Below are 22,691 nucleotides of genomic sequence, written 5' to 3' on the forward strand. Positions count from 1 at the left end.
GAGGAACTCTCAGTCTGTGGAGCAGCAGCACCAGTGAGCTGAGATCCCAAACTCAGCTCTCAGGGCTGCAGGGAGAGGCACCAACATCAGAGGCAAGAGAGGATGGCAGTGGGGTTTAGTGGGGGATCTCTATCTGTAGTACATATCCATTTCTGCAATTTTTAAACTGTATTTCTTGTATTTTGGATAATATCCAAAGGTTTGATGAGTCAGACAACAGATCTGGTAATTGACAGACCTTCCTTCTCCATTCCAAACAGAGCATCCTCCTCAGCCTTCCACAGCTCCCTAATGGAAAAGCCAAACTCCATCCTGCTGCGCTTTATAGATTTGCAAGTACCCAGACCAAATTTCACTGCTAATCCCTCATTTTTGTACAGATCTCTTCTGATGGGGGCAGCCTGCTCAAGAAGGGTTTGCTCTGTGGTGGTGGCAGAAGATGAATCTGTTCCCACTGCAGGTCCTGGAGCTCCCATTCCTCAGGGAAGTGTTGGCAACAGCTACACCCTCAAATGCCAAGGGTCCTCTCAAAGGGGCCAGCATATGGAATTTCCCCTTGCCTGGCTTCATTTCACTCTTGTGCTTAAGGGATAACAAATCTGGGGTGAAATTCTCTCTGTGAAGAGGCAGAACAAGCCTGAGCACCAGGAGCCCTTTCCCTGGGGAATGAGATGGAAGCAGTGAAAGGGACTGAGGCTGCTATGATTATTTTTTACTGTTTCTAGCTTGCCTTTGGGCTTCTCTTGAAGGAAATAGAGGAATTAAATCATAAGGACATGGCATTGAAGGGGATTGGAGACTTCCTTGGCTCAACTAATCAGCAGCTAACATTTTATTGCTGTAGGATTTGAGGAGTATGTGTGAGTGCACCTGGCAGATCCACAGGGATTCCACAGGTTCAGAGACAGACTGGAAACATGAAGGGGTGGCTCACACAGCTAGGGAGGAAGGCTGGGCTTCTTCCCAAGCAGAGCATCTCTCACAAATGCAGCTCACAGAACAGGCTCCTCATTCAGGAAAGGGTTGGGTTGATCCCCAGCAACATGTGGGGCTTGGATTTGCAATCCTGAACGTGTTTCTGGTACTGCCACACTTCTGTAAAGATGACCCTTGTTTATTCTGCTTCAAGCCTTTCTGTTCCCCTTTTATTTCTGATCTGGAGTGGAGAACACTTTATGCATTCAGGGGCTCAGCCTCATGTCAGTGTCAATTTAATTTCTGAAATGTTTTCAATGTGAACTCCTGGAAGCTGCCTTGTCACCCAGCTGTGGGCAAGAGCCAGATGTCACACACACATCTGGAGCACCATCTCTTGCCAGAGCAAGAGGTGAACATCCAGCACAGCCCAAACTGGGCAGGATCTAACCAGGATCTGAGAGCAAAGCAAGCCTGTGGCTGCACAGCTCCAGGTGCTGCCAACAGAGTAAGGAGGGAAGGTTTTGCCTTCTGTTGTCATTTGACAGACTGCTCCTTCCTGCTGCTTTAAAGCAAGAGATTTTGGGAAATCTGTTTCAGGCTTGGAGAGCTGTTTAATCTCACCTCTGAAGCTTTGTCTGAATAGCTTGTGATGGGTGAAAATTAGAAATATGAATAATAAGCAATTTCACAAGTAAAGAAGTGAACCATGAGCCCCATCTGAGGACAGAGCAGGAACAGCCTCTGATTTCTTTGTTTCACAGGTGAGGGGTATGAAACACTGCACACATCTGCCTAAGTGGGGGTGCTGAAATATCTGAGCAAATGCAGCTCTTTTTCACAGGGCTGATCTTCCCTGTCTTCCCATTGAACTCCAGGCAGGATGTCACTGGAACCCTTCCTCCAGAGCCACAGAAACCACTCAACCACATGGCAATCAAGAGGCAGGAAAAGCAGTTTGCCACAGCACAGGATGATTTAGCCCTTGCAGATCCACAAGCCCATCCAGACCATCAGAAGCCAGATCCCTGATTTCCTTGGGATTACAGGGTGATCTGCAGCATGGCCAGCAAGGATTCATGCCCTGGGGCCCAAGGGCTCCCTTTGGAAGGTCACAGAAGGCAGATCCCTGATTTCCTTGGGATTACAGGGTGATCTGCAGCATGGCCAGCAGGGATTCATGCCCTGGGGCCCAAGGGCTCCCTTTGGAAGGTCACAGGAGGCAGATCCCTGCTTGGCAGGAGAGGAGCCCATGGTCTCTTGGAGCTCTGTCAGCAGCAACTTGAGCTGAGCTATTCTGAGGCACCACCATGCTGAGTGTCAGTGGTTGATTACTGCCCCGGGCTGCCAGGCAGGATCCAGCTCACAGCATTCCCAGGAATACCCAAATCCTGACAAACTGACAGGCACAAGGTGTTTCCAGCACCCAGGGCTGCTTTGGGAGCATCCTTACAGCTGGATTCACCACCCAGGTGTTGGTGCTGAGGGCTGGGAACTCGGTTCTGATAGAAAACAAAACTCACAGGAGTTATTTGTCTGCAGCCCATGTCACCAGGGTGAGACACATGGCACAAACCAGGGAAGAGGATTAGACTTCTCAAGTTAACAATAGTAATGGAAAACAGAAATTGAACCAGCTGAGAAGAATCCAGGAGGAAAAAAGAAAAAAAGTGGTGCAGGAGGTTGGATCAATGCTGATTCTCTTTCACCTGACAACACACCAAGGATGTGTCTGAGCTACTCCTTCCCACAGGTGGCACAAAAGGCTTCACTCTGTCCTTCCAGGCTCTTTCCTGCACAGCTCTGAGTGATTCCTAACCTGGGAGCTCTGCTTGGCTCCCACCACCCTTCCAGCATCACTCCTGTAAAAATCTTTATTTATTATGTTTATTCTTAAGCACTGAATAATCACTGAAAACTCTAAAACATCTCCACTTCACCCTGTATTTACCAGCACAACAATCTAATGCAAACAATCAATTTTCAGCCCCCAGCTCTGCTGCAAGGCCTTTGCAGTGCCTGCTTCTCCAAAGATGATAAATACTTGTGTGCTGGGTCACTGCATCAATCCATCACAGCCTGGTATGCTGAAAGCAGTAACTGTGAAAGAAAAAGTCTGTATTAATTTAATCCTCCCTGTATTTAACAGGTCTGTAGCATCCCTCATGTTATTAGAAGGGAAAGGGTCACAGAGCAGTTTGTGCAAGTATCAGAACAGGGGATGGAAGATCAAACCCAGAGGCAGTGTGTGAGCATCCTGCCTGGAAGATGCAAACAGATGGAATATTCCAACACAACAGAGAGAGATTCTGGGTTCAAATACCAGAAGCAAGTTTAAAGGCAAGGCAAAAAAGGCTTCTGCATGTTTTTATTATTCAAATCATGGGTAATGCTGTAAGGAAAACAAGCAGCATGGCTTATTTTCCTGTCTCCTCCTTACTCTTCATGGAACTGAGTTCAAATCGCCTGCTGGCTGGGGGAAGTGACATGTTTAATGTCACATTTATCCTGCGACCCAGAGCAGCCCCTGAGCCCAGTGCCCACCAGTGAAGCGATCCCACGGGCTGCCCAAGCCCCTCACGGCTCCTCCACACCCCCCGGGCCCCCCCAGCCCCGAGTGAGCCCCTCCAACACCCCCGACTCCCTCAGCCCCGCTGCACCAGACGCGGTTCCTCCAGCCCCAGCACTTCCAGCTCTCGGCCCCCGGCTCCTCCACACTCGCTGAGATCCCTCAGCCGCCGGGGCTGCTCCAGCTGGGGCTCCACAGGCGCCGTCCCCGCTCAGCCCCGCCGCTCCCTCACGCCGCTCCCGCCATGCCGCTCCAACGGCCGGAAGCGGCGCGGGAGGGGGCGTGGCCTGTCAGGAATGGGGCGTGACCACGCGGGGTGGGCGGGATGCAGGCGCGGTCTGACGGGGGCGTGGCCAATCAGCGGGCTGAACGGCGAAGTAGGCGGGGTTTGCTGCGGGGGCGTGGCCCGGGCCGTGCGCGCTGACGCAGCGGCCGCGCGCGCCGCCGGGGCCGCGCTCGCCCGCCCGATTCCAACATGGCGGCGGGGGGCGGCGGCGGCCGCGGGGCCGGCGGGGGCAGCGCCCCGCGCTGGGGCGGCGGCGGCGGCCGGGCCGCGCCGCACGAGAAGCTGCCGGTGCACGTGAGTGCGGGGGCCGCCCCGGCGGCCGCGATCGCCCCTTCCCCACCCTCCCCGCCCCCGCGCAGGGCCGCTCCTCGCCCCCTTGGGATGGCCCCGCCCGCCCCCTCCGTGACCTGCCCTGTCCCGGCCGCGGTGCCGAACTCGCCCCCCGGGGCTTGTCCCTCACCCGCCGGTATCGGGAGGTGTCCTGGGGGCTTGTCCCCCTCGCGCCGGGGGCTCCCCGCCCTCCTCCGCTGGTTCCGTGGGGTCCCCTGGGGCCGCGTCCTGTTCCCCGGTACCGTGAGGGCTCCTCGGGCCGGTTCCCCCCTCCCCTGGGCCGTGTCCCTCTGTCTCCCCGGCCCTGCTGCTCCTCTCTGGTACCGCGATCATCCTCCCCAGGGACCTGTTCCCCGCCCCCGGTACCGTGTCCCCTCCGAGCCTTGGCACCTCCGGCACGGGAACCCACCGGGGCTGCCCTGGTCCGGCCCCCTCTCCCGGTACCGGGCGCCCTTCGCGGTGCTGCGCCGCTCCCCCGGGGCCGCTTCCCGCTGCCTTCAGTGTCTCGAGGTGCCGCCGCCGCGGTTCTGGGCTGTGGGGGGCTCCAGGGCCTGTTCCCCGCCTGGGCCTCACCGTGCTCTCCCCCGCAGGTGGAGGATGCGCTGTCCTACCTGGACCAGGTGAAGATCCGCTTTGGCAGCGACCCTGCCACCTACAACGGCTTCCTGGAGATCATGAAGGAGTTCAAGAGCCAGAGGTAAAGCCCAGGTCCTGCACCCCAGGGTGCTCTGGGGAGCTCCTCAGCCCTTCACAGAATCTCAGAATATCCTGAGCTGGATCCCTCAGGGATCATCAGTGCAGCCCCTGGCCCTGCCCAGACCCCCAAAATCCCCCCTGAGCATCCCTGAGAGTGTCCAAACGCTCCTGCAGCTCTGGCAGCCTTGGGACCATTCCCTGGGGAGCCTGGGCAGTGCCAGCACCCTCGGGGGGAAGAACCTTTCCCTGAGCTCCATGCCAAGGCCTGACAGCTCTTCCCTCAGGTTTCAGACTTTGTGGGGTCTCTCTGCCTGTGCAGAGCCCCCCAGCCTTCACCCCATAATTTTCCTCTACACATTCACTGCCCTGTCCCCCCATGGTTCAGGCATGTGAAGCTGGATTACTTCTGCCCATCCTATGATTTTCCAGAGGTGAAATCCACAGGAGAAGGCAAATCTGCTTTTACTTTCCACTCTGAAACGCAGTCTTGGAAATAAGTGAAGCAGCCTGAGCAGAACTTGTGCCCTGCCAGCCCTGGGGGTGGTGCCAATCTGCACACTCATCTCTTCTCTCTGTAGATAACATTCCCAGGGAGAGGCTGCACTGGTCATTCCCTCTCAATGGGCTAATTTTTTTTAAAGGATTGCATCCCTAAGTTACCAGATAATTCACATTTCTCTGGGGTTTTCTGGGCTGAACTTGTGCTCCTGATTTGGATAAAAGTAACAAACCCCTCTCAATTTTAGCATTGACACACCTGGAGTCATCCGACGTGTTTCTCAGCTTTTCCATGAGCATCCTGACCTCATTGTAGGATTCAATGCATTTCTTCCTCTGGGCTACAGGATAGAAATTCCAAAGAATGGGAAGTTAAGTATACAGTCACCTTTGAATAGTCAGGTAGGTCACAGAGCTCTTATTCTCTAAATAAACTGTTCATGTGTCACTGGACACGTCTGCACTGTTTAGGCTGTGGAGATTTATGTGTAGGGCATGTTGCTGATGTTTTTAGATGGTTTTCAAAGCCTGTGATAATGGGTATAATATAAATTTAAATGTTTGTTCAAAGAATCATAGAGTGCTCTGGATTGGAAGGGACCTTGGAAGATCACCTAGTTCCAACCCCTGATTTATTCTCAAACTAGTTTGACTTACACAAGAATGATGATTCTGCATGGAAACACCATTTCAACACCAAATATTTCAGTCATGTTTGGAAACTGAAATTGTAATTGGCCTGATGTTAAAGGGGTTTCCAGTATGGGTTGTGGGCAGTAGCAAATTTCAAAGGGTGATCCTGGAAGTATTGCACTTCCAGTCTTCCACTGAGAAACCAGGAAACTTGTTTAGGCAACTGGAAAAAAAACAGTGAAATCATTGAATTGTTTACATTGGGAAAGGTCTTTAAGATCATGGGATCCTCATCAGGCTGGTGTGGAACACTCTTGCTGGGATACAGATGGATGCTGCCCCTGCTTGTTTCTTGTTGTTACTGTGTGGTTTGTGGAGCTGAAATAAAGCCATAAACTGAATTCTGCTGATAAACTTGTGGTTTAACTCCAGTTAGCAGCAGGAGCTACCTTTTAAATCTCAGCTCCCTCAGATCTCTCTGTTGCTTAGGAATTAACACCTGTCAGGGCCTTATGTTTAATATGCCCCTTAAAACTGGCAGTTCCTCTGCAACAACCAGTGCTAGCAGAACCTGCAGTGGGAGGTGTTTGGTGCAGCCTCTCTGGTGAGGCCAATAATGCTGTGACAGTCACAGTCAGGTGGTTCCTACACCAGGGAGAACTTTGGGGTTTATTTTAACTGATGAAGTTAATAAGCCAGGTAGAGAAATTGATTGGTGACTGAAAAACTTTCTTTTCCTTCTTCACGTAACAATATTTTTTAGCAACCTTGCCAGCACTGCTGCTGGGTTGTTGTTGAGCTGGTCCCTGATCCTTTTCCAACTCATCTCATGTATCCTGTGCCCCCAGGTGCCCCCAGAGCCTGTTCCCAGTGCTCTCCCTGGCAGTGGGCTGGTCTTGCACTACTCCCAGGAGAACTCCCACAACCACAGCGACTGCTCCGAGGAGTTTCGGCAGCAGCTTCCCTACAAAGAAGATAAATCCCAAATTCCCTTGGAATCTGATTCTGTGGAGTTCAATAATGCCATCAGTTATGTGAATAAGATCAAAACACGTTTCCTTGACCATCCAGAGATTTACAGATCCTTTCTAGAAATCCTTCACACTTACCAGGTAAAAAGTCTTCTGTGGAAGAGTTGGAGGGTTGGCTCTGGAGCTGTTGGAGTTGTGGTTGTCAAATTTAGTCTGTCTGTTGAACACACTTAAGAGTTCCCAAGGACTTGTCTTTATCCAACAGCTGCCTCACAGATATGCACAAGAAATGACAATAAATGTAAAAATTGTGGAACTTTGCTGGGTGTAAAGAGGTTGTAGCCAGACCTGTCTTTACTCACCTTCAGTTTCTTTTGTGCTCCTGTGTGTGAAAGGAGGCCCTGTGAGAGCCTGTGGCTAGCTCAGAATCCATTCAAGTTCTGTGGCATTCATATTTTTGGCTCAGGGTGAGTTTTCTGGCAGAGTGAGGTATCTTTTGACTTTTTTGAACATCTGTGTGTATCTTTTCAGAAAGAGCAGCTGAACACCAAGGGCCGACCCTTCCGGGGCATGTCAGAGGAGGAAGTGTTCACTGAAGTGGCCAATCTGTTCCGGGGACAGGAGGATCTGCTCTCAGAGTTTGGACAGTTCCTCCCAGAGGCAAAAAGGTCTTTGGTACGTGCTGAGAGCAGGGCAGGATATTGAATGCTCTGTCTGCATGTAGAATATGCAAAACATGGAAAATCATACAGCCAGTAATGAACATTGCTCCTCTTCATTGTTTGGATTTTCTCAGAACAGGTGACTTAACCACATGCTCTGTGTCCTGTTAGGTTTCCTTATTTGAGAGAAGACTGTTGAAATCATTATTTATTTACTTCAGTTCACAGGAAATGGACCATGTGAAGTGAACAGTGTCCAGAAAACTGAGCATGAGAAGAATCTGGAGCACAGCAAGAAGCGATCCAGGCCACTTCTGCTGCGCCCTGTTTCTGGCCCAGCAAAGGTATTGTTCAGCAACTAAAATCTTAGAATAGCCTCATATTACTTGTGCTTAGTTATTGCTGAGATAGAGGTGTAATGAGTAGTGTTTTTGATATATGTAGGTGTATGAAAACCAAAATGTTGAGTTATTTTAATTGCTGTAGAAATAGGGAATTTTTAATACATGCTGAAATGTGTGTGGTAATGTGTTTGATACTAAATATCACAACCTTCTGTACAAAGTATTTGCCCTGGAAGGGGACATTTCATTGATTCTATGCAGAATTTCAAGTGATTATCTTTTTTTCTTTGTTGTTTCTTCTTAGCTGGGAGATATTTGAGAGATTGCTGTGAGAATGTGACACAACAATGCCAGATCACTGCTTGGGAAATACAGGGTCTCAGTCTTTGCAGGGAGTTGTTCTGTGTCAGCTGAGAGAGGAATTTGTTGCCATTTGAGTCACAACATTTTAAATATAAACTGCTTGTTCTTTTAACAGAAGAAAATGAAGCTACGAGGTACCAAAGATCTGTCAGTGGCAACAGTGGGGAAATATGGAACTCTGCAAGAGTTTTCCTTCTTTGACAAGGTCAGTATTTGTCCTTCTCTCACATTCTCTGGGCATACCTTCAACCCTTCACACAGTTGTTAATTGGTTAGTTTTCTGTACAATTGGTGTGTCAGCACTTAAGACATTCCCTAACTTTCCAAGTGGTAGACTGACAAAAATTAAAATAGGTGGGTTTGGAAGATGAATAGACTGATAATGACTAATTTCCTAAATGCAAGTGGCATTCAGGTGCTGTGATCATCTCTCCCAACTGCTGCAGGTGCGCAGGGTGCTCAAGAGTCAGGAGGTCTATGAAAATTTTCTCCGTTGCATTGCTCTCTTCAACCAGGAGTTGGTCTCTGGCTCTGAGTTGCTCCAGCTTGTTACACCCTTTTTAGGGTAAGTTACTAACTTACCTCTCTGCCCTGTGGTACTTTGTAGGTCTTACTCTGCTATTTTTTTGACACACTGTCAACTTTGTTATAGAGGTTTTGGTATTAAACATAGAAGTATCTCTTGGGTGAAGGCAAGAAATTTAAGGTTAATCCAAAATAAGGCATAATAAAATCTGAACCTTTGAATTTATCTCTACAGCTCTTAATGAGTATTGTGAGGAAGATATTTTCCTCTGTCTGCTCACACTCCCTGTTTAATATCTCAAAATGTAATAAAGGTACAAACATGAAATCTGAGAACAGGGCTGTGAGAAGGATAAATAGCTCCAGCTTGGCTGTGGGCCTCCTGAGCTGTTTGGCTTGCAGCAGAAGTGGGAGAGTCAAATGGCAAGGATCAGTTTCTCCTCAGGCACTTAAGGGGAGTGTTTGTGTGGTGAAGGGAAATAATTTTCCTACCTTTAGTAAAAAAATACAAACCCTAAAGCAATTCAGAGAGAATGATAACAGAGGAGAGAAGTTGGTGAAAGATTTCTCCCTACAATGCTGAATTTGCTTAGATATTTCTGCCTCCCTTTTATGACATGCTTTAACCACCAAAACTGTCACAGTGAAATAACAAAATACTTGTGTTTTTGAAGGAAATTCCCAGAACTCTTTGCACAGTTCAAGTCCTTCCTTGGGGTGAAAGAACTTTCCTTTGCTTCTCCTCTGAGCGACCGCTCCGGGGATGGAATGAGCCGGGAAATCGATTACGCTTCCTGCAAACGCATCGGATCCAGTTACAGGGCTCTCCCAAAAACCTACCAGCAGCCCAAGTGCAGTGGGAGAACAGCCATTTGCAAGGAGGTACTCTGGGATCAGGCTGTTCAATCCCTGAACACACATAAAAATTGGTGTGGGGCGGTTTGTGCCACAGCTGCTGCATGTGGAGTTCTCTTTTCAGTGCTCATTCAATTTATTCAGCTAATTTATTGAAATAATACTCACATTTCACTAATTTAATCTAAACCCATCTCAAATCACATCTCTAATACCTTTTGAGTCTGTTTGTAGACACAAATGTGTTCCTATAGGCAGAAAAGAATATTAAATATCCTGGAATTAATTCTCTAGCAGTGGGCCAGTATGGCCTTTGGGAACAATTTTTCTCTGGAGGAGCTCTGTGAGGCAGTGCCTAGGGCACCATTCCCACTGTTGTGGAGAGCTCTGTATCCCTTATTTACAGCTGCTGATCACTGCAGAGTGATCTCTGTTTGTGAAGTGATAGTGAAGGTGCTTTTGAGTGTTCTGAGCAGACCTCAAATCTGGAGAGCAGTGATCTGGGAATTAGGTTTGAAATGTCCTGCAGAACCTCAGGGAAGAACAATGAAAAAAGATAAGAGGGAAAACCCCATGAGAACAGCTCCGGGCTCACAAGGCCCTGCTCAATGTCATGTCTCATCTCTGTTGCAGGTGTTAAATGACACCTGGGTTTCATTTCCATCCTGGTCTGAAGACTCCACTTTTGTCAGCTCCAAGAAGACTCCATATGAGGAGCAGCTGCACCGCTGCGAGGACGAGCGCTTTGAGGTACCTGTGCTGCTGAGCTCCCTTCTGCTGCCTCAGAAAGCAAAACCTCTGCATTTTGCTGAATTAATCAGTGGCCAGTTCCTGAAAGTTCTGTTGGCGTTTGTTGGTTTGAGATGGAGTTTGGTGTGTTGTGCTTAGAGTCTAATAGTTCTTCCTAGGCATGAATCCAGTTCTAAATTGCATGTGACCTTTGGGAGAACTGGCAGAGGCTGATTTTCCAGTAAAAACCTTCCTGCTGCTTCCTGGCTCCACCCCATGGGGCTGGAACACCTTCCACAAACCTGGCCTGCTGCTGCTGTCCGTGCTCCTGCTCTGCCTGTTCTGACACTGTTTTCTGGGAACTCTCAACAGCTGGATGTTGTCCTGGAGACCAATTTAGCCACAATCCGTGTGCTGGAGAGTGTGCAGAAAAAACTGTCCCGGCTGAGCCAGGAGGACCAGGAGAAATTTCGCCTGGATGATTGTTTGGGAGGAACCTCGGAGGTGATCCAGCGCCGGGCCATCTATCGAATCTATGGTGACAAAGCACCCGAGATCATCGAGAGTCTGAAGAAAAACCCAGTCACTGCTGTCCCTGTGGTTCTTAAGAGGTAATTCCCATTGTGATGTGCTCTTTAAGGAGTTGAAAATGGGTTTTTAAAGCGTTTTTAAACAACAAAAGGAGAGGACATAGCTTCAGGCTGGGAGTTCTGACAGCAGGGGGAATTTCTTCACAGAAAGGGTTGTTAAACATTGGAAAGGGGTGCTCAGGGAGGTGGTGGAGTCCCCATCCCTGGAGGTGTTCAAAAACCAACTGGACATGACACTTGGCCTGTTTGACAAGGCAGTGGTTGGTCAAAGGTTGGACTTGATGATCTCCAGAGGTCTTTTCCAGTCTAAATGGTTTTGTGATTCTGTAGGTGTTGCTTCAACTCCTCATCATTTAAGAAAGCACTGGTGGTCCTTTCTAAAATGTATTTTTTGCTTCCAGAAATCATTCACTGAAAACTTCTTGCTGCACTACAGTTGACTACAGTAAAATGTTTTGGGTGTGTTTCTGTGCCTGTCTGTCTGAACTCATGCAAACTGTTCATTTATGCAGATTGAAAGCAAAAGAGGAAGAATGGAGGGAGGCCCAGCAGGGCTTCAACAAGATTTGGAGGGAGCAGTATGAGAAGGCCTATTTGAAATCCCTGGACCACCAGGCTGTCAACTTCAAGCAGAATGACACCAAAGCTCTGCGCTCCAAGAGCTTGCTGAATGAAATTGAAAGTGTCTATGATGAGGTGGGTGTGACAGGGGATGACCCCTCCTCCACTCCCTCCCTTTGCACTGTGACTCAGCTGTGTCCACAGCACCTGGGACTGTGTGGAAGTGGTTGAAAATTGGGTCAAAACCAGCTGTCCCAAGCACAGTGTTAGTATTGGCTTATTCCTCCTGGCAGGAATGGCTCTTGAGCATGGATTGGAAGGGTCTGTATCTATATCTGTATCTGTCTCTTGATTCCAGCATCAGGAGCAGCATTCAGAGGGGAGGAGTTCATCCACCAATGAGCCTCATCTTATCTTCATCTATGAGGACAAGCAGATTTTGGAAGATGCAGCATCTCTTATCAGCTATTACGTGAAAAGGCAGCCCACCATCCAAAAGGAGGATCAGGCAACCATCAGGCAGATTGTGCATCACTTCATACCTGAGCTGTTCTTCTCTCAGCCACCTGAACACAACATTTCTGAGGAATCAACAGATGAGGACAGAGAAAACCACCAGGGCCAGAACCTGGATACTCCTGAGCTGCGGAAAAAACACGTGCCTGGGCCTCCAAGCAGTCCTTTGGAGACCAAAGCAACCTTCTGTGATGTTACAGCTGCTGAGCCCCACAACACCCTGGATGATGTTTACAGCCTCTTCTTTGTCAATAATAATTGGTATTTCTTCCTACGCCTTCACCAGACTCTGTGCTCCAGGCTCCTCAAGATTTATCGCCAGGCCCAGAAGCAGCTTCTGGAATATCGGACTGAGAAAGAGAGGGAGAAGCTCCTCTGTGAAGGGAGGAAAGAAAAAACTAATGATCCAGCCATGGAGCTAAGACTGAAACAACCAAGTAAGGATAATGCAGGGCTTAGTTCACTCTTAATGCCCTGAGTGCCAGCACTCCATTGTGCATTTCTGAGTCACTGTGGCCAGCAGGCAGCTCTCTGAGGGGTGTGGAGGTGCAGTCCTCTGCTGTATTGTGAGTTGTGGACACAGCTCCTTCAGCAGGGCAGTCAGTGTGTCACAGGCTGCTTCACAGAGACTTCCTGCCAGCCCACTGTGCCCAGCTACTCTCAGGTGCCTCACTGTAGGAACCCGTTACTTTGATTTCCAATGTAAACAGCCCCACAAGGAAATAGTTATTGCCCAGGGCAGTCCTGGAGGTGCATGAGGGAAACTGTCCCAACCTGTCAGGGCAGCTGGCAGGGAGCTGCCTGTCTGTAATGTCACAATCTACACTGAGTGTCGTGGTTCTTGAGCAGTGCTGCCTCCTGCACTGCTTGACTTCACTCTGCCTGTTCTGTGTGTGAAATGCATTCCCTTTCCCCTGGCCAGGTGAGGTGGAGCTGGAGGAGTACTACCCAGCCTTCCTGGACATGGTGAGGAGTCTGTTGGATGGGAACATTGACCCCACACAGTATGAGGACACCCTGAGGGAGATGTTCACCATCCACGCCTACATTGGCTTCACCATGGACAAGCTGGTGCAGAACATCGTGCGCCAGGTGAGGGCTGGGCTGAGCTGGGCTGGGCTGGGCTGGGCTGGGGCTGCACATCACCCCTCACACACAGTCAGTTCCTGCAGAGCAACAGGGCATTGAGCTCAGAGCAAATCCAGAGAAAAGTTATATCTGACAGGGAAATCTAGTGAGAAAACTCAGCTTCCATATAGGGACCACCTTAAGGGATTTGCTCTTTCTGGCCTTTTCCAGTGTTTGAGTTGCAGTCTATTCAAAATTCTGTCATGCTCAAAATGCATCTAAGGCAACACAAAAAATGTCAGGTCCTTCTTACTCAAATCTGTCTTCCAGCTGTAGTTAATCAGCCCCTCATTCTCCTCTGTTCCTTTTATTGCAAAGTCATGAGACAGTGAAATGTGGGAAATCTCTGGAGTTTGCTGCTTCAGCTGAGTGTGATGCCGTGCTGAGTTTTACACTCCTTTCATGACACACTGGAGTTAACTCTTGGCCCAGGCTTGCTGACTGAATTCCCCCTTTTTTAATGGAAGCTTCACCATCTAGTGAGTGATGACATCTGCTTGAAGGTGGTTGAGCTGTACCTGAATGAGAGGAAACGAGGAGCTGCTGGGGGCAATTTGTCCTCCCGCTGTGTCCGGGCAGCCAAGGAGACCAGCTACCAGTGGAAGGCTGAACGGTGCATGGCAGATGAGAACTGCTTCAAGGTAAGGCCTTGCTGCCAGGGAACTTCACAAAATCACTGAAAAACTTCAGAAAATCTCCCACTTCTCCTGGGAGAAGTGGGTTTGGAAGGTCCAAGGTGAGAGAGGGAGCAATATGGAGAGAAGGTACCAAAATCAGAGTACAGACAGTGAGGGGATATAGTGGCTCATTGAGAAGCCCTTCTGCTTCTCTCCTAGCTTCTATTTGTTGTCCAAATGACTGGTGAATATGCAGCTTTTTATCGTCAACCCTTGTGGCAAATATTTTCTGTAACTTTATCACAGGTCATGTTTCTCCAGAGGAAAGGACAGGTGATCATGACCATTGAGCTGCTGGATACAGAAGAAACCCAGACAGAAGATCCTGTGGAGGTGCAGGTAATACCACAGTGACCTGTGTACCACAAAGCAGATGTCTAAGAATGCTTTCCCTGCTTTCTTGTTCCAAACTTGAGGCTTTGCCAGGAGGACAAGTTTGCCTGGGAGGTGGGCAGGTGACATGTAGGGCTGTGACCATGGACAGAAATGGTGTATTAGCAAAGGACTTTCCACATAAATCAGCCTCAGAATAAGCAGCTTGGAAACAAACAGGTTCTTTGCAGTGATGTTTGTCCTGATGAAGTGAAATCTCACTGGAACTGGTCTCCCTTGTGCAGCACCTGGCAAACTACATGGAGCAGTACGTAGGGGTGGAAGGAGCTCCCAACAACCAGAATGATGGCTTCCTCCTGAAACCAGTCTTTCTGCAAAGGTGAGCTGCTCCTGCCCCAAGCCACACCTGCAGCAGCTGCTGCTACCTCCTCCCTGCCCTGTGCCAGTGGCTTTGGGTGACGTGCCAGCCCTGGGGACATGCACTCACCTTTGAGGGCTGCTCCAGGCCAGTCAGCTGCATGGGAATGCTGAAAGAGAAATTTATGACCACTGCACCGATTTGTTCATGGACCTGTATTTGGAATGGAGCAGGATGAATTCTGAATGGGATTCTGGGTCTACTTTGTTCCCATTTCCCTAAACATTTATCAGAGGATGCGGAGGAAGATCCCGGAGAGAGCCCGAGAAACAAAACGTGCAAATACAAGTTCCATACTCGTGCTGTGAGCCCTGGCAGCTGAGGGGAGCAGTTCACCAGGTGTGACACATGCTTTGTCATCCTTGTTCTGCTGCAGGAACCTGAAGAAGTTTCGCAAGTGGCAGTGCAAGCAGGTCAGGGCCCTGCGCAGCGAGGTCAAGAGCTCCTGGAAGCGGCTGATCGGGGTGGAGAGCGCCTGCAACGTCGACTGTCGCTTCAAGCTCAACACCCACAAGATGATGTTCATCATGAACTCTGAGGATTACATGTACAGGAGGGGAGCTCTCTGCAGGGCCAAGCAGGTACATCTCTCTTTTGCTCCCTCTGCAGCCTGGGTAGTGGCATGTTCCAGTCTGAGGTTTCTCCTTTGCCCAGAGATCACCCCAGAGGGACATGAAGGTGGTTCAAACCCTGGTTTTCTCTGAAGCAGTCAAAGAGAGATTGCCAGAGATGGTTTTCTCTTGTTCCAAGGATTGTTTATTATTTCATATCTCAGGGACTTTTTGCCTGGCATCCATGGTGGAATCTGCCTGGTGAAGGCAGGGCTTATCTTATATAGTCTAAATTACGTGCTACGTGCTTACAACAATTTTCCAATACAATACAATCTTGTTAAATGGTCCAGCCCTGACCCCATCCAATCTAAAAGTGCCAACGTGTCACCCAACATGGATGACATGGAGAAGGAGGAAAAGGTGTCCACCCCCCAAATTCTCCATCTTGACCACGTGTCCCTTATCATAAATATTCCAAAAAACCTGTTTATCTACGTTCTGAAGGTCTTATTTATACTTTACTAATTTTGGTAGCTTGTTTCCATTCCTTCTGGGTTTGTAATTTTCCCCGGGGTTAGAATTCAGTGGCTGTGACACCAGGGTCTCACTCAGGAGTCTTTGAGACCCTTGCCAGGGGGGTTTTGAGACCCCCAAGGAGGCCGGGGGTACACCCTGGGCTCCCACAATAGCAGAGGTTGGGGGTGGGAGCCAAAATGCAGGTGCTAATAATTCTTGTGGCTGAATTCCTGTAAGCTACACCCAAAAGTTACTACTCTTTGTTGGGTAATATGGAGGAGAGCTGATAAATGCTCTGTACTTTGGATTAGCTCAGCAGCCTTTTCTTTACATGCAAATTTTAAGTGGGAGTGGCAAACATTAGGAAATAGGGGTGGTTAAACGCAGGTCTGTGGTTTCCTGTTTCCCTTGGTGTTGCTCCCAAAGCACTGCACATCTCAGGCAGAGCTGAGGGCTTTGGCTTTTCCCCCAGGAACTTCTCAGTGATTTTTATTGCTCTGCTCCCAGGTCCAGCCCGTGGTGCTGCTGAAGCACCACCAGCAGTTTGAGGAGTGGCACAACCGGTGGCTGGAGGAGAACGTGTCCATGGAGGCTGTGGATGTGGTTCAAGACTGGCTGATGGGGGATGAGGACGAGGAGATGGTGCCCTGCAAAACCACCTGTGAGACAGTGAATGTCCATGGGGTGCCAGTGAACAGATACAGAGTCCAGTACAGCCGCCGTCCTGCTTCACCCTGAGCACCCTGACAAGGCAGAGCTCTGCTGGTGAAGCACATTTACTATGAGAATAGTGGTGGGAATGCAATGTATGTATTAATGATATTTATCCAAACAGCATTTTACTTTGGATTATCATGTATTTTCCATATGGCATAGACTTGTCTCCTTGCAGTGTAATCCTCCAGCCATCATGAAAAGACTTTTAAAAGCTTTTGTGGGAAGGGGGCTCTTGGCATTGCCACACACTTTTCAGTAGTTTCCTGGCTTTAGGCCACTGCTGACCAGCTCAGTGAGGGGATGAACTACCACTGGTGGCTTTGTTGGAGAGGTGGAGCCAGGCTGGTGTTTGAGCAGATGCTGGCAGCTGCTTCCACTTCCAAGGGTTTTAATATTCCCAATCTTCCTGACTTTGTGCTGTCTTGGAGCCTGCAGAACTCTTCAGTGTACCCTGGGAGTGCCTGGGGGGCTTCGTTATCCCTGTGAACCAACAAGGCAACAGATGACTCTTGTTCCTGGTGCTCTGGTGAGAAAAATGCCAAAACTGACACGGGGATGTCCAGCACTCCAGGCTGTGATGCTGCCTCATCAACCAAGTATTGTGGAGCATAAACTGAGGAGAAGCACCCTGAGCTGTGACTGAGATGCCCCAGCTTTGGGAGCTGAGGACCTGCTGCAGACTCTGCCTTCCACAATATCCACGAGGAGGAACCTCCGCGGGGAGGAACGCCCATTGCGAGGTGTGGCCTGGCTTTTGGGTTGGTGGTTTTTTTACATGCCGGTGGGCAGCTCCGCAGCCGGGCGTTTCCCTGTGCCTGCCCGGCCCCCGGGCTGCACCGCACCGGGGCCATCGGCAGATGGAGCTGCCGGAGCACAGCTGGAGCTCAGCCCGGCCCGCGGGCTCTGCTGGCTCAGCACGGGCGCTGGGGGTGCAGGGACACACGGAAATGTGCGAGGAGCACGGTGAGATCCAGCCACAACCATCCTAGATGAGCTTTTCCACTGAAGCATCCGTACTGCTATGGAAGGTTTTTTTGCCATGGAACCTAACACAGCCTGCCCTGATCTGTGCAGAACACTACATCTGACTTAATCTAGTGAGAAATCAAGGGAATTTACTCGTGTCTGTCCTGCAGCCCCTCTGTGACTTCACTCCTGTTTTTCAGGGGCTGAGGGTGAGCACGCTGTCCGTGGAGTGTATTACAAACATAACATTTTGAAGCATCCCCAGCCTCCTTTCAGCTTTGCTTCCAAGTTTTCCCTGGCTTTTGGGGCCATAACCCTCCCACCCCAAAACTTTCTGTGGCTTTGATTTTTAGGTTATGATTTCTGCCAGACCTAAGGAGCAGCCTGTAGGATTTGTCCTGGGTTATTTCCACTGTATGACATTTGGTTTCACAATTGTCTCACTTGACAGTAGAAAAATTGGCCTTTGGGGTACATTTAACAGAAAACTGTCCCGAGTCTTTGTCTTTTTTGCAAAATAATCTGTGGGAGGGAAGGAGGGAGGCCACTCTCTGGCATTCGTGGCCACTTGCACAACCACTGCCAGCAGAGATTTTCATCAGGAGCCCGTGTTCTCCTCTGCTAAACTTTGGTTCCTGAGCTGATCTGAAGGTTCTTCCCCTTCCCTCAGTGCAGTGATAAGAGACCATGTGGCTCTGCAAGGGCTGGAAGGAGCAGGGGGACAAGCCCAGTGCAAAGCACAGTGTCCCCCTTTCCCTTCCAGCCAGCTCACCAAACCACACCTCAGTCCTGCTCACCTCTCTGCTGTCTCCCAGTGGAGATGACAATTGTGCCAAACTTTATGGGTTTATGATACAGAAAACTGTTTACTAGAAAATAGGTGGCAACTTGTGGCTTAAAATGCTTTTGATTCCAGGTGTACCAAGGTGGGCACCGTCCTGTTCCATCAACCCATTCTAAGTGTACTTCAGGTATTTTTAAGCATCCTTATTTTGTAAACCTTAATTTATAATCTGAACTGATTAAGCAAGAATTTTGCCCTTTACAGTGCTGTTGTCTCAAAGCTGAGATTAGCAAGGGAAGGGAATATCAGGCAGGGTTGAGAGGGGCTTGTTCATGTCTGAGGGTTTCAGCTGTGTATCTGCACGACCTTGAGTCAAGAGTTTGTTCTTCCATTTGTTTGAAGGATCTTTGCTTTTGGGCTTGTAATTGCTTTGCCAGCTCCTTGAATGTAGTTTTTTTTATATTTATTTGCACATTCAAGTAAAATAAAATATTGATTTTAAAAGTCTGCGGCTCTCACTGTTTTACATTTCTTTTCAACTAATTTAAACTTTGTGACAAGCCCCAGAATTGGTTGTCTTTTTACCTGAAACTGGATTTTAAATGGTAGAAAAAGGCAATGGAAAGGTGGAAGTTCCTGGGCAGGCTGCAGGATGTGCTGATGCACCTGTGTGTCAGCAAGTGCTGTGTGAGGGTGTGAGCAGCACCCTGGCTGACAAGGAAAATCCATTTCCTGCAAGCAGAGATCCCACCCAGGAGCTGGGGCTGCACTCACAGGGGAGCTGCCAAAACCTCTCCTGGAGCTGAGGCTGTGGCTGCAGCAGGGAGTCCAGGGGGTGGCACAGTTGCTCCAGCAGAGAGGTCTCAAAAACAAATGTGGGAAGGGCTGGAGCTGTGTCAGGGCTTGGATGGAGCTCAGGGAAAGGTTCTTCCCCCCGAGGGTGCTGGCACTGCCCAGGCTCCCCAGGGAATGGTCCCAAGGCTGCCAGAGCTGCAGGAGCCTTTGGACACTCTCAGGGGGGATTTTGGGGGGTCTGGGCAGGGCCAGGGGCTGGATTTGATCCCTGTGGGTCCCTTGCAGCTCTGGAAATGTGTCCTGCCAGGCAGTGACTCCTTGCAGCACCTTTGGCAGAGGTGAGTGGGGCACAGCCCAGCCCCAGGAATGCCACAGTGACCCCAGACAGGGCTCAGCAGAAGGGGCTGATTCCAGCTCCCAACCCCAGCAGCACATCTGCTCCAGGTTAAAACAACACAACTGCAACCATGCAAATAACCCTCCACCCCCCTTTCCCTCAGCCTCCCCAAATTCCTGGCTAATAACATGTTTAACTGTGCTCCCTGTGAGCTCTGCAGGACAAATGAATGAGTGGATTTTGCAAATGAAGCCGTGCTGCTGTGCCCCAGAGCTGATAGGAGTTTCCTTTACATCATCCCCAACACTTCCGTTGCCATAACAAAAGGCAGCTCTGCTCTCTGTGCAGCCCCCTGCTCCCTCACAGGCAAACAAACTGTTCTTCTCCCAAAAACAACCCTCTGGTGCATTGATTGCATGGAATAATTTGATTAAAGTGGTGGTGGTGGGGTCTCAGAGGACACAGCACACTTTGCACAAAGCTTCTCTTGGCCCTCTCACAAAGGGGATGTTCCCTGCCCTGGAGGGGAGGGACAGCCAGATGTGACATGAGAGGACTTGGAGATCCCAGCCAGGGGACAAGTCTGACAACAGCAAACAGCTTAAAAACATCCTCCAGGTGTACAGGGTGGAATGGGTATAGGTGATTGGCACAATTAAACTCAAAGTTGCTAAAGGGAGTACTTGAGTTCAGCTTTTAACATTCCAGGACTTTTTAAACTTGTTTCCACATCACAGGGATGCACTGGGAGGGTCAGGGCTGCGAATCAGAGAGTCTAGAACTGTGTGTGCAAACCTGAACTGAGGTTTTCTGCATGTTTTAGCCATTGCTCTGGGTTAGAACTAACTAATTCAATTTAAAGACTAAATTAAAGTCTAACAACTCCTAACCTGTGCTAAAGAATGAATCCAAAGAGTTCCTGATGCTGGAAAGGAATGATGAGGATGATGATGGTGATGGTGATGATGATGGCTGTGTCAGACCAGGTAGCCCCCCCCCACCCCAGCATCACTATATTGCTGAGGAAAGCCCCCAAAAAGTTACTCCAGAACACTGAGTTGTAGGGGTGTTAATAAGCTTCAAATATTCCTGGAAAATATCTTCACAGTGACTTTTATGGTGTGAAGTGAAAACTGCCAGCAAGCAGAAGAGCAGTTCTGAAAAACCTCCCCCAGTAAAACCTCTCCAAGGAAAACTCCCCCAGGAAAAACCTCAGGAGTGTTGCAGCAGTGTGAGGCTGAGGAGAATGTATGGGATCACCCAGGGAAAGGATTGGGGGGATCCCAGAGAACAGGAGAGCTGTGGGACAAGCAGGAGGGAGAGGAGGAGAATCTCAGCCTGACCCAGGGAGAAGGAGGGGACCAGGCAGTGTCTGAGATTTGAGACAGGAACCCTCTGGAGCTGCTGGAATGGAGCAGCAGCAGTGAATCCCATCTTTTACCCACCACAGTTTGCTCTTCCAAGCCTCCAAGATGTATGGGACAGGCCAGGTGGTGTCTGTACCCTCCCTCTGAGCTCTCAAATCCCCAGCCTGATTTCCAGCAGTACATCTTCTGGGTTCAGAGCCACGGAATAAAAGAGCCCCTGCTCCCAGGAGATGATCTATTGCACAATGAATTACTTTAAAACCAAATTGTTACCCCACAGGGCAAGGATCACACGACTTAAAGAGATGTTAACAAGCCGTGACAAACCTTTGGCATTAGAATTTTCAGGCAAGCTGTTCTGCATCTAAGGCAGTCACTAAAGATCACACAGCATCTGAAAAATGAAGGATACAGAGATGAGTAACCCCTCTCTGCTCCACTCCAGAGACCTGCCCATAGGAAGCAGGGCTGTGATTTGCACACTATCTGAACCTGATTATGGCTAATTTTTTGCATACAGAGCATGGAAAGGATCCTGGCTGAGGCATGGAAAATATGTGGCCACATGAGTCATTCTGTAATGGTTCATAAATCCTGAGAGAATCACAAAAGCAAAACATCTAACATTGCATCTTCCCCTCCCTGCCAGTGGAACTCCACCTCTTGACACGCTCGGCACAAGGATGTGGGAATATGGTGAAAGCAAAGGAAATAGGATCATTTTCTCCTTGGAATAGAAGAATCCCATCAAACAGCAGCCAGGCTCAGATTTGCAGCCTTCACAGAAGAGGCCATTCATGAGAAGAGGAGAAAGAAACGAGCTGCTCCTCAGGTTGCCAAACCAAATTTACAGTTCCTACTGCCTGGGCTCCAGCTCCTGTCCTTCCTCCCCTGCAGAGCCAGGCCAGGGCTGCAGAGCACAGCCCAAACCCCAAAGCCCTGCACCCTCCACAGCCATAACCTCCTGTCCCACTGGCTGTGCATGTGATGGCCAGGGCTGTGCTGGGGCTCTGATGGATGGGAGAGGATTTGGGAGCATCCCAGAGCTGCTGTGCAGAGCAGAGCACAGAAGGGACCTGCCAGAGCAGAGGGGACCTGGCAGCAAAGGATCTTAAGGCTCAGTTAACCCCTGCCAGTCCCTGTTACAGCATTATCTGAGATCTCCTCTGGGCACAACCAGCAGCTCCATGTGCTGCTCTGAGTTCTTATCCCAGGCAGAGTGGGGATGGTGCAGGCTGGGACAGCTCAGCTCTGGGAAAAGGCAGTTTTTTGTGGGGCAGGAGTGGCTGGAGCTTCCCATTATCTCCCCAAGAGCAGGGACTTCCTGCATGCCCTTTGCAGGCCCCTTTCCTGCTGCAGGAGCTGCTCCCCCTGCCCCAGGGGTTTATCAGAGGAAGCAAAGCATCCCCCTCTCCCTGCTGTGCCATGGTGCTCCTGCTGCTGCTGCCAAGTGCAAAGAGCTCCAACCCAGAGGACTTTTAGCCATCCTCAGCAGTAAAATCAAGAAGGTGCAGGAGCTTGGTGCTGTTTAGCCAGGAAGCAGGAGCAGGAATCAAAGGGAGCTCTGAAGGGCCCAGCCTGATGTGGAGATGCAAGGCTGACACTGAAACCTCTCCATTGCCAGAAAATGAGTCTGCAGGACTGGGAGACCTGTGTGGTTCTGCAGCTCTGGTATCTGGGATATCTCCCTGTTTGTAGGACCAGAAATGTGTGACTCAGGCTTTAGGAAAAGACCTCAGCTCACCCACAGAGGCACTCAGGGCTCTGCAGTGGGAGGATGCTCAGCATTTCCGTGGGCAGAGGTGCTTGGGTTCTGTTTATGTGCAGACTGCATCAAACCCAACCACATTTGTTATTTCCAGGAATATCCCATAGCAGGAAGGAGACCCAGATGAGTCACATCATCTCACCCTGAGGATGAAGTGCTGCCCTGAAACACTTGGGGTCTGGATAAACAAGCCCCTCCCAGTCCCACACTGACGCTGGGGATGTCCAGCCTGGGCTGTGCTGTGGTCACAGCCCCTCCATCCCCCCGTCCTGCCCAGAGTTAAGGGCC

General features: G+C 49.8%; 1 protein-coding gene across 2 annotated transcripts; it reads left to right on the top strand.

The window, feature by feature from the left end:
• Positions 1–3,889: 3,889 nt before the first annotated feature.
• SIN3B (SIN3 transcription regulator family member B) lies at positions 3,890–18,643 on the top strand. 2 transcript variants are annotated; one of them, XM_079328354.1, is made up of 19 exons: positions 3,890–4,064; positions 4,691–4,797; positions 5,543–5,696; positions 6,776–7,039; positions 7,430–7,573; positions 7,782–7,904; positions 8,383–8,472; positions 8,714–8,832; positions 9,467–9,674; positions 10,281–10,397; positions 10,749–10,987; positions 11,479–11,662; positions 11,886–12,480; positions 12,966–13,135; positions 13,639–13,812; positions 14,095–14,187; positions 14,466–14,560; positions 14,976–15,216; positions 15,848–15,910. In XM_079328354.1, exons 1-19 carry the CDS (start codon positions 3,960–3,962, stop codon positions 15,893–15,895), a joined length of 3,270 nt encoding a protein of 1,089 aa, XP_079184480.1. In that variant the 5' UTR covers positions 3,890–3,959; the 3' UTR covers positions 15,896–15,910. The 2 variants fall into 2 exon arrangements, with proteins under 2 accessions (XP_079184480.1, XP_079184479.1); XM_079328353.1 differs by lacking the exon at positions 15,848–15,910 and adding an exon at positions 16,177–18,643 and having other exon boundaries at positions 3,892–4,064; positions 14,976–15,180.
• The last annotated feature ends 4,048 nt before the right edge of the window (positions 18,644–22,691 follow it).

Source organism: Erithacus rubecula (genome assembly GCF_903797595.1).
Source record: "Erithacus rubecula genome assembly, chromosome: 28".
Lineage (NCBI taxonomy): Eukaryota > Metazoa > Chordata > Aves > Passeriformes > Muscicapidae > Erithacus > Erithacus rubecula.

What these genes read in the sequence shown, in the direction of transcription:
- SIN3B (XM_079328353.1), top strand. Translation starts at nt 3,960, where the DNA reads ATGGCGGCGGGGGGCGGCGGCGGCCGCGGGGCCGGCGGGGGCAGCGCC. An exon ending in GCGAGGACGAGCGCTTTGAG is followed by an intron (nt 10,398 to 10,748) that starts GTACCTGTGCTG and finishes AACTCTCAACAG; the next exon opens with CTGGATGTTGTCCTGGAGAC. An exon ending in TGCAGAACATCGTGCGCCAG is followed by an intron (nt 13,136 to 13,638) that starts GTGAGGGCTGGG and finishes TTTTAATGGAAG; the next exon opens with CTTCACCATCTAGTGAGTGA.